Source organism: Athene cunicularia (assembly GCF_003259725.1).
Source record: "Athene cunicularia isolate RWA chromosome 8 unlocalized genomic scaffold, athCun1 chr8_part1, whole genome shotgun sequence".
Lineage (NCBI taxonomy): Eukaryota > Metazoa > Chordata > Aves > Strigiformes > Strigidae > Athene > Athene cunicularia.
In genome coordinates this window covers 32,077,774-32,092,360 of record NW_020799109.1, presented here as the reverse complement: position 1 = coordinate 32,092,360, position 14,587 = coordinate 32,077,774, and the positions used below count along the sequence as shown (strand labels likewise).

The window sequence follows — 14,587 nt, the reverse complement described above, 5'->3', positions numbered from 1 at the left end:
AACCACCTCCACCAAAGTCTCCACTCTCCCTCTCATTACAGCCTAGAGCTCACACCAAGTTAGAAGAGGAGTGCTGGAAAAGTGAGTTAAATGCCTCAGAGCTGGGATCCGGTGTGTAGACAGTCATTCAGGATCAGCAGTATGCTTCTGTCTATTCCACAGAGTTTAAAGTTTAAACAAGGAGAGTAATCTGCAAACTAAATATCCAACAATCTGTATTTTTTCAATTTAAACAAAAATAGCTTGGAATAAATGTACAGTTTTAAGACTAGCTCAGGAAAGCTCAGCTGCATTTTCCATAGTCACTGGTTTGTAAAGATATTTTTAAAATACTATGCTGTTCTTTAACTTTCCATTCTGACCTACTACTTATCTGGAATTATACTGGAGCCATAAGGGAGAAAACTAAACTATAAATGGATGTTGCCCATGAAAGAAAAGCACAAGAACTCCAGTCACCTTTACTCTGTTTACCTTCCCAGAGCAGACAGGGTAACTCCACAGGTCACCCCTAACAGTGTTTTCAGTATAGAAAAATTAAGAGTAAATTACCAAAAGTTTAAAAACAATTTAGTAACTATAAAAAAAAAGCATGCTCAGGAATGCACAAATGGATACTTAGTATGTGTGGCACTTCAAGACATTGATATCTTCTCATATTTTAAGGAATACATTTAAATGAGAGTTTCTAATAGGAAACAGTCAACAAATGAATACACTTATGGAATATTCTGTTTCCTTATCAGCATCTATATGGTAACACATTTACTGCATTGGCTGACTACACGTCAGCTTTGCAGTTGACCTTGTGATAAGTCAATGGCAAAACATTCAACACAGAATGCATAATCTTTCTGTTATCTCAAACTTTACACTATCCATTGATCAAGATAGTTTTTAAAAACTAAAGCAATCTTAAAGGCGTGAAGGCACAAAAACTTTCAATGTTGCCTTGCAATCCACTTAACCACTGACAGCCTGCTCCCTTAAAAGTATACAGATTTTGGAGAGAAAAATCATAAAGCTCTGCTTGCTCACTATCCATAGTAAGGAACTTTTGGTAAGCACACAGAAGGGTTATTAGTTCTTAGCACTACAGTGCTAAGGGGGAATGTGAGGTTTGCATCTGAACTACCTTACTTCCCATGGCAATTCCCACAAGATATTGAGACTGAGCGAGGAAAAACAACAGAATTACTTTCTGAACAAAAATAACAAAGCAAAATACTCCAAGAAATAATGCCCTTGTAATATTATGATCTTTTGCTCTTTCAAATCTGCCCTGATTACATACAGTGCCCACAATATCAAGTTTCAGTTATGATAAATACATAGTAACACCAGTACTCATTTGTTATATTACCGTTCCTATCTGGTAAAATCTTTGCCTGTGTTAAGGGCTGGAAACTGGAGACAATAGATGTTAAAGTAAGCGAACATAATTTAACTTTTTAACAGCTCTTGCATTATGAAAACCGTGTCCAGAATTATGTAAAAGGCAGAAATCAGAGGATCAGGATCAGATTCAGATGGATATCATCCATCAGTTTCAGAAAGTTATGCTATTTAAGTCAGTCTAGCAGAAGCCAGACCAGCTAATGTCAGGGAGCAGATGCCGACCCTCTCTACACATTGTAGAGGATCTCCCATGCAAGCTTACAGTACTCAATTCAAAGGCTGGTAATTACAGTCAATTTAGTGCCACACTCTTGTAAAATGGATACAATATGCCCCCTCACCTGCCTGTGGAGCAGGAGAGCAGAGTGCCTGCTGCTAGGAGCTGGTTATAAAGGTGACATATGTTTCCCCATGGAAAGTCCACCCCACTCCGCACAAGGAGGGCAACACCTGGAGCCCTCCAAGTCCTGACTTTCAGCTCTAGCAATGTCCTGCTGCCTCTAGCCTCCGCTAATAGCTGGGTATATAAAACAGAAAGACCTTGCTGATTTTGGGGGTTTTCTATGGATCCCCTTCCTCTCAATCTCTGACTCTGAAATCACCCCCCACCCAGTAGCAAGCACTGATCCTTACACTCAAATTGAAAACGACACACAGGGACAGAGGAAGGAATTACCCTTAAAGATGACTCAGTTACTGGGAATTCAAGATACTGTCTTCCTTGCTGAGCATCAGATGGAAAAAGAGCAAATATGCTGGACATCACCATCAGAGGTCGCAAAAATAAAACACAAGTAGCCCCTCATACTGTGCTCATAGTAAGTTAAATACAACAGATACAGAGAAGTTCAGCATTTTGAACATGTGCTCCCCAAGCACTGATACCGAGATCTACACCCAGACAGTCAAGACCTTCAAAAACAAAAATCTAAAGAAAAATTACTGGTATTTAAATTGTTCATTCTGGTCATTCAACAATTGTACGAAGCTGGTTTTGCCCAACCCCATTCATTTTATAAACTTTTAAAACAATTATGTAAACATCAACAAAACACACACCTGTGCACAAATGTGCCATACCTAGAAGTTTTAAAATAGTTTTTCATAATTAAGATATTTTTTCAGTGCGAAAGGACACTGTATGGTTTAGACAAGCTATGGTGAGTAACACCCAGATTACATCTAAGTATGATCCTAATCGCAAGATGCATCTTAGAAATTATTTTCAATCCTCCATCTTGAAACTAAATGCAAGTCACACTCAAACCACAGCAATGGCACTAAGGCTGAACACCAGTCAGGGAGAATTATATCGGCCATTTATGATAATTAAATGAGTACTCAGTGCATCATTGCCAATAGTTTGCAGGAGTCTCAGTAGCTGCTCCCCATTCTCCATCAGAAACACAGAGGCAACACTGTTCTGAAACATGCTTTTCAACTAGAGAATATTTCAATAATTATTTTCCCAAAAAAAGTATGGAAATCAGAAAGAGGCAGAATCCTCTACCATCACAAGTTTAATGCAGCTCTATCAAACACAGCAATTTCTCATGAAAAAGAAACAAGAAAATACACGATTGTTAAATTCTCACCTCAAAAAACACAACCAGCAGTATTTCTATGTATTTCAACAAAAGCACGAATGTGACACAAGGTACCAAGAATACCTGTTTGAGCTGCAGGGACCTATGGGAAGAAGAGTTTGTCGCTGAACCTCAAATTTGACTTTTAGTTTAGCAACACAGACTCTCCTGTAGTGCTCTGTTGTTGGTTCTCCTCACTTTGGGAGTGGCTGGCTCACTGTGATGGGCTGTCAGCTGCAACACCCAAGAGTCTACCACCAAAACACATGCACTCCTGGAATATCTAAAGTTACTCTCTGGCCTGTGTTCAGCTGAAGGAGAAACCTACGACCAACCCAAACAACTCAGATCTAGCAAATTTTATTAGCTCAGGAATAAAGCAGCACGAACACGCTACTACAGGAACTGCCCCTCTCTAGGAAGGGTGCAGCTTGAAGCTTTTGAGCCCTGTTGAACACAAATGTGTCTGGAAGAAAACCAACCTGGCTGAAGTGGTGCAGTTCACTTGGCCAAGTCCAGCTGACCTCTGCAGCTCTGCTCACAGCAGGTCTAAACTGCCTCCAAACGGAGCTGCTGCTACCGCAGCCACTGCTCTGAGGAGCGCTCTCAGGTACAGCAAGTTAACCAGTAACCTTACCTTTCCCATTTTAAAAACTAATGGCTTGGTTAGGAGCAAGCATCTGAACAAATTTATAACTGTCAAGGTTAATCCTACTTTTGAGGATTAAATATTTTTATAAAAATCATTTTATTTCACATTTAAATCTCAATACCTGCATAGAAAGTCCTTTCTAGTTCTGCATCTAGGAAAATTGACACAATGTGCAGCCAGATACAAACTGGTATCTGCTTTAACAATCACATATTGAAAAGCTTTTGGGTTTAGCAGATCTTTACTGAACATAAACTCTGTAGAAAACAGAAGTCTGAATGCAGCTTCCCAAACTGCAGTCTCTCAATAGTCAGACAAGACTTCTTCATTACATTCATTTTACCTTCTGCAATTGCTGAGGAACAGGGTCCATAGCAGTGGACTAATATCCAGCCTGAAGATCAAATCCTAAGGCTGGAAAGGAACTCAAAAGGGCATTATCCCATTCCTTCACCCTGATGTTATTCCTGACAAACATCCATGTTGCTTGCTTTTGAACTCCTCCTGAGGCAGACATCTCCATGGTGGCAGTCCATCCCAGCCACCCTGCTAAACCCTTTCCATATGGCACTACTTCTTGCCTTAAAGAATCATGGTACAACCTTGGGTTCACCCACTCTGGCTCCTTCCTCTCCCACCAAATCCCTCAGCAAACATCATCAGCCTCACTCAGATATTTGTAAGCTGGTGAAGAGACAGGGACTGTCCTCACCTGGTTAGACTGAGAAGCCATTTCCTAAATCTGGGCCACATATTAAGCAAGAAGGGATGATGCCAGGAAAAGGTACAGCATGTGACTACACAATTATTGGTTATTAACTCAACACTTGTGTATTACTCAGGTTGCACAAGCCAACTCAGCCCTGCTGTTTCACTTTGCAACCACAACAGCTTGGATCTCATCATCAAATGTTTTGTACAGTATACCAGCATGTCCAAAACAAATTTTAATAGAATGATTTTGGCACTGCATTTCAGCACTTGACAATAAAACATGGAAATTACATGAATCATGCTGCTCTAACCCCAAAATCTGAAATCCATATGTTCAACAGCATTTTTAACCATACAAATAAAATATCCTGCAGCTGAGTCCTTAAAGGCCTAAAGATCTTCATGTCCTTCTGATCTGTTATTCCTAAAGACAAGACACTCTTGGGTCACATCACTTAACACTCCAGCATAGCAGTTTCTAGCTTTGTAGTCCTCAAAGAATTATTTAGAATTATATAGAATCAGTTATACATAATAGAAAAATGTATTTTTATAACCATCTTTAATGCAAAGTGTACAGAATTTTACCTGATTTTGAAACAGTATCCCAAAATTCTGACTACAAAACATGTTAAAGATGGATACATCACTTTTTTTAGTGTTCGCTTCTCCCTAGCCATCTATGATGGAAGCTTCCAAAATAGTCTGTAGTTGCACTACCAGCATCAGCAAGCATTTGACATCTTCATTAGAAAGATATTGTAAATATCCTTCCAGATAGTTTCAAGTTTTATAGGTTATTTTAGTCTCTGATATCAAAACCAAGCCCCATAACGCCTATAGTTTACCTCAAAACAAAATAAATCTCTAACATGAAACAGTCAGGGTATGTTCAAACTGTGTGGAAAAATGGCCAGAAATTCATGCCCTAGCATAATCTATGCAACATGCTCCTAAATTAAGGCTTTCTATACTCATTCCAATTAATTTCACAATGCATATTAGGCAGTTTATCACTTCTAGTTAAAGATTTCACATATATGTTCAACTTTGTCTTAATACCATCAATACACATAAACTGAAACGCCTTTAGATTTTTATTGCAAGTTTAGTTTGCATCTTTTAATAATTTATCATTAATTCATATATCACCTTTTTCTTCACACTGAAATAATATTTCCTCTATTATACTATTAACTGCAGCTGGACCTTGGAGCAAATAAGAGCTGGTACAGTTTTCATGTTTTTATACACTCTTGGTGGTTTGGGTTTTTTCTTCAGTATTAAAAATGTGGCTTAAATCCTTTGGACACTATTCTTATGCCATTCACAAAAAACGGACCCACTAGTAGATTGGCTTTTTCCAGGGAATAGCTGGCTAGATCAAGCCTCTATGCTCAGAAGTTTTGGCATGGCATTGTCCTTAACAATTTACACTACTTCAAAACAGACAACTAGCATCTATTCAACAGACTAAAGTCTTGTCCCATCCTTTTTTTTCTCCCTCTTCATAGGAACGGATGATTGGCATTTCTATTTTTAGTTATTAGGCCAGTCTGGAAAAATTATCCTAAAGGCCTCTCTTAATGGCTCAAGTGTACCTCCAATTAAGAGCACAAATGCTCAGAGGCACTGCCAAAACCAGTATTGACTGCAGAAGGAACTGAAGCTGGAGTCTGTCAAAGGCTCCTTGGTGGCTACCGGAAACCCTGGTTTAAAAAAAGATGATCACACAGTTGCAGCTGTTTGACACATAGCAATATGCACGTGCTTTCTTCAAATCACTGTGATACCAAGACAGGACATGGCAAAGCAAATACCAGAAGAGTGTCATTGAAACAGTAAGTAGAGTAGCAGAATTTACAGGATTATCATAAAACAAAGGGGGGAAAAATGGTTTTCCCAATGAATTTATCAAGAATTAATTTCTTTTTATTCCTGACAACACCCGTAGGGAAGTCAAACTAATAAATAACATAGCACAGACCTCTGGGGAGTTTAGGGGGACCTCAAACAGGCTGGCTCCAAACAAACCACCCTTTGTTGTAGCCTGACCAAATAGGAACAACTATCAAAGCCTCAATACACCAAGGCACCAAGACAGACCAAAGTCTTGAATAAAGACTCTTGATGTCCAAAAGATCTGTTTTACTGTGTCCAAACAAAAAGTCTGATCTCTGCCTAGGTTTCTTTAAAGTAATTCACGAAATTTTCCCCAGCTTCATTTAGCAGAATCAAAGTTTCCGCTGGAAATACATTCAAAATTAATTTCTCACTTCCTAGCAGTTAGAGAGCAGCTCTCTAAGATAATTCAGCCATATGACAAGTGGGGGCCCCCAGACTCAAAACAGACAATGCTTCAGAGAGCAGAGGGGCGGAAATAAAATAAAAATCAGCTTACACATACCAGTATTAGATGAAGCAGAAAACTGCTCAAGAGGGCTGAGCAGTAGAGGATACTTCCAACATCACAGACAACAAAATTAAAGTACAAGAAATAAGACTACTGATGTATTAGAGACATAAGTACTTCCAGAAAAATGACATTTTTTTTCCCTTAAGGTGGAAGAGGAAATTAACTCTAGCAGGACTCCTAAGTACCTCAAGGGTATCTCTGATTTGAGTCCCATCAGTGAAATTCAGTCTGTCGCCCACGGCTGTGTAACAATCGCAAGAGACTCCTCAGCCTTCTGGTTCCTTATGATAATCCCTTGAGTGCAGAAGCCAGTGTGAATAATCCAAGAAAAGTCCTACTGGAATACAGAAAGAAGAGAAAACAGGCCTAACGTTACTCAAAAAGCTCTTACTCCAACCCAACTCACAGCATTACATTGATCTAAATGGGTAGCTACTGATTTGTCTCAGAGGAACTGAAATACACAATATCAGAACACTGCTTAAGCCATTTCCCCCTCATTTGGTTGTCTAGGAAGTCCCCAATCTTACAATCTGAAGTTCTTCTTAAATTGAAATGGGAAGAAAAGCAGTGGTCAGACAAGTCTAGAAACATGGCTTCAAGGCAGGAGTTGGAGCACAGCTGTGTAAGTGGAAGCCGGTGATGCAACCAGTATAGTATAACTGTAAAGCCACAGTCAACAAGATACTGAATGCAGCAACACAAGCACTCAAGAGACACATCCAGAAAAAGGCACCAGCCCTCCCTCCTGCCTGAACCAGTGAGAAACTATGGCCCATAAGTCAGCTCCACCATTCCTTGTGTCACTCCACAATAAACATTTTTAGTCCTCTATTCTTTTTACAGCAGTAAGATGGAGAATTAGAGCCAAGATGCCATACCCCTCCCTGAGTACAGGAAAACTTATGTTTTAACAAACACCACTGAACCCTATGACCTCCCTAGTAATACATTAAAAAGTACAGGACCAAAGTATGCAATTCAGCTAATGATTTTAAGGAAACAAATCTGTGGTTTTATTCCCCTCCTGCTTGACATCAGCTGTGCAGTTGTCAAGTGAGATGAGGACAAACCTCAAGTTCAAAGTAAGAAAAGCAGTAACTAATGTCCTCCCACATATACTCCTTACACATTATAGCTGCATTCCTTAACTGTTCTTCCACCATTCCTTACTCTGAGGAATCTGCTTCTGGTAATGAATCTGCTGCTGTTGTGAAGATCCAATGGCAGTTATGATGGACCTATAAAACTACATAACCCCCAGTAACTCCTCATACAACAAAATCAGACACTACAGCAAACTGTCCTCTCCTCCCTCCCCAGCCACCATGCCCTTGAACTGCAATTACTCCTCCTCCATACTGGTTTTCGCTGGCAGAGCAGGGAATATGCCAAGGCATCTATCTATCAAGTCACTGTCTTCTCCCATCAACACAAGCGTTCCTGAGCAGCGACCGCAGCCAGCCTTTTCTTAAGTGGGACGCACCAAGACATCTGAAAATGCGTTCAATAGCCAACATGGCAAATTCAAAAGCAGGGTAGCTTCATATTCCATATAGATTGATTTATATAAAGCTTTAAGTTCCTCGACATAAAAGTTAATATTATAATGCAGTGCCCAGATCAGTTTATTTGGAGGCAAAAAACATCTCACTGGAGCAGGCTAGGGAAACTGCTTGATGCAAGATGCACTTTTAGGACAGAAGAGATTTTAGAAGTAGCTTGAATATCACAGTATACTTTATATTGAGTAGTTAAATAAAATAGCTAAGCATTCACCAAGCAAATATACCTTCTTACCATGCACTGAAATGAAGCAACTCAACAAAAAACCTCCAAACTCCTATATTCAGGGAATGGGGCAGCCCTCTCAAAATGCTTTTGTGCAGCTTAAGTGCCCCATCAAAACTTCAGGCAAGCATCACTTGGTTTCACTGCCACAGCATAATCTTCTCCATTTCAATAAAGATCAAACTACATAGTAATATGCAGGTTAGAACAAGAACTACTTGTTACAAGAATCATCTCTGCCATCAGAAATCAATACATACAGCTGTAACTTTACTTACACTAACCTGCACTTCTAGGTCACTGGAACACTGTTTTGCAAGTAACAAAGCACAACACAAAGTAAACGCAGTAACAGCACCAACAATAAGCTGTGTTCTGCAGCAAGAAAAAAAAAAAGGAAGATTCCCAGCCCAAACTGAAAACAGGGGCACTATTTGTGACAGTGATACCAGCTACATTCTATATGTACTATGTTCTACATATAGCTACAGCTACGATCTAGGAAATGGGGCGTTATGGCCTGGGAGCATTGTAATGATAACGAGCACTATCACCAGAAGCAGGGGTCCCATCCTGCCCTTACTATTAGTGCCTCATTCCTGTTTCACACAATCTCACCCCTTTTGTCAGCACATGCACGGTAACATCATGAATGGGATTGGGAAACCAATTCCGGCTAAAGTCCATGGGTAAAAAACAAAATAAAAGCAGTTTTAACCTAGCAGAGCTCCCCAGTCCAGTTCACTGAAGACCTGTCCATAAACTTACACCATAAAATCAGGGCTGAGCAGGAAAGAGTGAAAGGAAGAACAAGACACGTCTTCTGGGAGCAGTTCAAGTTTAAAACACATGCTTTTTCTATATGGTCAAGCTTCTGCCAAGTACTAAGCAAGAACTGTTAAATTCTGTGCTATTAGAGCCCTCTTCCCTCCACACGTTCGTGCATAGTCACCTTCCTGCCAGTCCCTCCAGCAGAAAGATGTGCCTACCACCTACTAAACTGCACACGCATTCAAATCCTCACTGTTAAGGATGTGACTATCCACTCTTAACATATCACACCAACTGCAATCTTAACTGTTGAGAAGCAAACTCCAACTCCACACACAGAACGGCACACACCACGGCTGACATGAAGCTCTGCATGTGCCGATTTATAGCAGCTGAGCTCTGCCTGCTTCTCTCTCAACAGGCACACTCATTTGGATTGCTCTTCTAACCAGCTTTCATAAAGTAGATGACAACAATCAACTCTGAAATTTCTATCCCCCTGTAGAAGACTGCTAAAATTTGTTAAAGCCAGCTGAGAAAGATTAAAAAATGATAAGCAGCACATTTGCACAAGCCTTGTTTCCTTAGGAATCCAGGCTTGAAAAAGGTGTCAGAGCTCTGGCAGTACATCCCGCCAACTTGTGACTTTAGCACAAGTTGTCCCTGCGTGGCAAGAGGATGCTCAATAATTCAAATCTCCATGACAGGAAGAAGGGAGCAAGTAATAGCTGCCCAGAGACTTGAGGGGTATGGTACGTGTCTTGGGGTTCTCAGGAAGATTAATTTCCTTCAGCAGAAAGCTCAGAGGGGAATTGCTTAACATCTTTTTGCTATAATTCTTTTTACTTCATAGGTCACCAGAAAAAGAAAGTTGATAAGGAGTAAGTAGTAATCATCATCAATCTTACTTGCCTTCTGAAACCATTACCTTCACCTGTAAAGTAGTATTAGTGTTGTTCATGCTAAATACTGGCAGCAATTCTAGTTATCAAATGCTAAAAACACCTTGAATGGAGGGGAAAAAAAGGAGAGAAAATAAGAAGGAACGCTTTCCCCTTTGTGTTCCCCCAAAGAAAACATTGTGCTAAGAGGTGCCTCCTGAAAGGCCAATGCAGTATTTGATCTCTCCACTGCTCCTCCCCTGCTTAAAATTCAAGAGTAAACTATGTATGAAAGTAACATTAATCATTTCAGAATGTAAAAAAGCTGGAGGAAATACTTTCCAAGACTGACTGGTCTTGTTCAGATATCAAGACAAATCAAGAAAGATGCGGATCAACTGGAGCAAGGTCAGCAGTAGCCCCCAGGGCACCTGGGGCTGGAGCACTTGCATCCAAGGGCTGGAGGAACTGGGAGCAGGGTTTGATCAGTCTGGGGCAGGGAAGGCTTCAGGGCACCCACAGCAGCTGCACATGTGCAGGGAGGGGATTGAGAAGATGGAACCAGGCTCTCATCAGCAGCGTGTGGTGGGAGGATGAAACACAACAGGAACACGTTAAAATACAAGAGGTTCAAACTGGACAGAAAGAAAATCTTTTCCACCACGAGGACAGTCAAAGAGTAGCACAGGCTGCCCCAAAAGCCTGTTCCTGGAGGTTTTCAAGACCTGAGTGGTTCATGGCCTGAGCAACCTGGCCTGACCCCAGAGCTGGCCCTGCTTTGAGCAGGAGGTTGGACAGAGACCTTCTGAGGTCACCTCCAGCCCCAGTTACCTTGTGATCCCATGAACTCCAGGCAGCACACTGCAGGCACACATTACAAGATTCTCTATTAATACTGAAGTTACTTTTACTAACTTTTTCCTCCATGTACCCTCAAGATAATTAAATAACTTACTCTGCTTGTCCTGTTGAGATTCATTCAGGCTTTCAAACAGTATTCTGGTTCGTGTCTTTACAGCACTGACAAACATCAACTCTACATCATCCTGATCAGGAATTGGTCCCAGAACATGCTCATACACACATACTGCAGCACTAAATCACCTCTGCTTTACCCTCCTCCATTAACAGTGAAGAAACACTGCAAGAGGTGTGTCATGGACTGGCAGACAGCAAAGTAGAAACCATGAAGAGACACAGCAGATGCAGAAGTTAATGGAGCTACTGATGCGTCTTTGAAAAGAGAGCCACAATTTAAATTATTAAAGCAGTCAAACCTTTAATGAAGTTGGTTATAGCCTCATCATAAGACTACAGGAAACTACCTACTGGTTTGTCAGCACTAGAATTTCTAAGCAGTGTTCAAGCCCTGTAATTCAAGCACTTCTTATTCTATGTTTACAGAGTGCTAAAGGCCACAATTTACCAGGGTAATGCCACATTTAAGCAGTAACTAGAGTTCACATCTTTGTGAAATGCAACTGAGTGTCACATCTCAGGCAAACTACTAAACTTTTGAATCCAAGTTAACTATGTTTTAAACATTAACATACTAAACGGGCAATGAAGATCATTTCCTTCAAGTGAACAAACATGGACTAAAGCTTGGTACTGCCTTATAAAAAGGATGCACTCAGAAGTTTCTGTGGTATCACCACCAACAGGATTTCTAGTGTAGTATTTTTCTTAAAGGTAACTTCTGTACCTAGCAGGATACATGAAAGGTTTACTGGAAGATGACTGTCCCACAAGATTAATTTGATTTATGGGGAGTACCTGTAGATCCCGAAAGCAGCACAAATGGTATGGGTACAAATTTTTAGCTTGATGAGCTGAACACATTCACCTGAACAGAGAGGTGTGAACCATGCCTCTTTTTTGTAAGAGTTCTTTGAAAGACCCTTCTGAAAGTCTACTCCCCTGACCAGACGTAAGGCAAATCTTTGAATAGTGACTCAAACAATGACCAGAGAGAAGTACCTAAGAAACTAGATGGGACAGAACTCCAGTACTCTTGAAAGATGACCTTGAAAAGGATATTAAGGCTAAGAAAGTGCAAATCCCAACGCTTTCTTACATCATAAAGATTCTCCTGCAACTTTAAAAAGACTCAGTACATGAAGTCTGACCTTCTTTGTCCATTCTGAAGGACTTCTGTAGGAGTCTCAGGTGTTTCTCAGTTCTTGCACTTTGCCTGAAGGGCCACAATCTTTTAAGGACAGCATTTTAAAACACTTGATTCATATACATTTATAGAGAAAGCAAGAGACTGACAGTGGAGGAGTTAAGGCAGTCCAGCTAAAAGTCCTTTCTTCCCTGCTCATTTTTTTCAGTGTCTCGATTCTTGCAGAGTCATTATTTCACTAGTTATTCAAACATTACAGAGTCACCTTAGAAATTCACCTATTTAAACTTCAAACACACAGGAAAGATTTCTCACAAATGCTTTTCTGTCCCTTCTTAGTTTTAAGATGATGAAGACTAGCAGAAACTAATTGCTCCACATCTTCATTTGGCACAATGTTTTGTTAAGCTGTTCTTTCATATCACCGTACTTTTGTCTATTTATTCCTTCATCATTACACACAGATTGAGTTTGTAATGCTAGAGTAAGAAGGACGACATCCTCCTTAAGGCAAAGGACTAAAAGAACTGGCTCAGAGTTTGAGGCTCTATTCCCAGTTCTCTTTATGAGCTTGGAGTAATCCGCAGCTCAATTTCTGCCCTATGCAAATCAAATAATTTAAATATACACTCTGGATGTAAAAAGCATTTCACAGCTTTGAAGAAAACCCAAGCTTACCTTCTACACAGAGGAACAAAGCTAAATGTTCTTTAGAGGAAGAAGGTGAAGAACTACAAAGTGCTTGAAAAGTCTAGGAGAAGGAGTGTCCTGTTAGGGTTTTGTAGGAGGTGATAAAGTTCTTAGTGACAAAGATAGGAGTCATTACTTGTAATAAGTTAGTGCCCACATGCTTCAGTCTGGTTTTATTAGGCACAATACAAATAAACCAGTCAGGAAAAGGTGATAAAGGCCCAGGATGAGCAATGAGTTGAAGGAACAAAGCGAGGCAAAATAGGTGATTACTGCCCACATGCCTGCAAGCAAGGAGGACCTCCAGCTTGGCACAGAATGCAGAAGGCTAAGGAAGAATCCGGTGGTGCAGGAAAGTGACTGGGGCAGGACAAGCACGACTTCAGCAGCACTGCCTTATAACAATGCAAGGCAGCCAAAGACTCATAGTCACAGGGAGGGAGAGGGAAGCAAGAGATTACAACATTATCAAGACATATACTAAAATACAAAAAGCAAATCCTTTATTGGTAGAGAAGAGCTATTAATAAGGCATTTAAGAGCTTTTCCCATAATGTAATGTAATAAATTCTTAGAACAAATAAGTTTCTAAGACAGGATAGGTGGGAGCAGCCTGGAAGAGGAAAAGGCTCATAAACCTGCTACTAGTGAAAAAGATTACTCCTTTTTTATCTTTTTTGAAAGTACAAACTTGAGACTGGATCTGAACTACCAGAAGGCACACAGAGATATGAGACAAGGAGGAAGGGGAGGATCTAGAGAATCAGTAAGGGGAGACAGTTGAAGCATTTCAGAACCCTGGATAGAAAGTGTCTTGGAAATGTAAAAACCTCCTTAAATTCACCCCTTAGAAATCCTTCTCAAGTCTTGAACTCTTCTGAAGGGGAATGTGTGCCCTTTTGGCATATCTACACCCTTCCCATGAGGTGCTCTGGAAGGGCTGGGGGGGGCCAAGACAGTCTTTAGTATTTTACTGCTACTGAAAAACCATTTGTATCTCGCAATGCTCCTTTCCAAAATCACTAGAGTGTTTCATACCCAAAGACAGGTTCACCCAGAAGCTTGTCCGAGTTCTGCTTATATCAACGTGCAGTATCTAGCACTCTCGACTTCAGGGACTTGGGCACTTTCCTGTTCAGTGAAGCGTTTCAAAGCAGCACAACCTCGGCAAGCTCGCTGCTCTCCCCAAACCCCATCGAGTGTCCAAGCCGCGACAGAGGACTTCCAGCAGGCCGACTGGCGAAGGCTGACACACAGCTCCCGCTGCTCCCGTTCCCCCAGAGCCCTCACGGGGCTGCGAGCGCAGGTTTCGCATCACCGCCGGGGTCAGACTCCGCAGTCGCTCCGCAGCGGCGGGTTATTACAGCACCTACCCGAAAGGGGCTGGAGAATCCCCGCTGGGAAGCCGGTGGGTTTCCCTTCTCCCCCACCCGCCGCGGCTCCAAGGCACCGGCGTGACCTTGCTGGGGAGCCCTCGCTGCGCCGGGCCGCCCTCAGCTGAGCAGCAGCCCAGGCCGCCCGCCTGCGGGTACGCGGCTGCGTCCCGCCTCGGCCCCGCTTCCC

At 41.3% G+C, this 14,587-nt stretch overlaps 1 protein-coding gene across 4 annotated transcripts in view; it reads right to left on the bottom strand.

The window, feature by feature from the left end:
• Nucleotides 1-8,935, bottom strand: part of SMG7 (SMG7, nonsense mediated mRNA decay factor) — a 48,985-nt gene extending 40,050 nt beyond the window's left edge. For all 4 annotated transcript variants that reach the window (XM_026853808.1, XM_026853811.1, XM_026853810.1 and 1 more), the window contains exons 1-2: nucleotides 8,842-8,935; nucleotides 6,952-7,103 (exon numbers count right to left, since the gene is read on the bottom strand). In XM_026853808.1, the coding sequence (XP_026709609.1) occupies nucleotides 6,952-6,980 (29 nt within the window). In that variant the 5' untranslated portion in view covers nucleotides 6,981-7,103; nucleotides 8,842-8,935. The remainder of the gene's footprint in view (nucleotides 1-6,951; nucleotides 7,104-8,841) is intronic.
• Nucleotides 8,936-14,587: the final 5,652 nt, after the last annotated feature.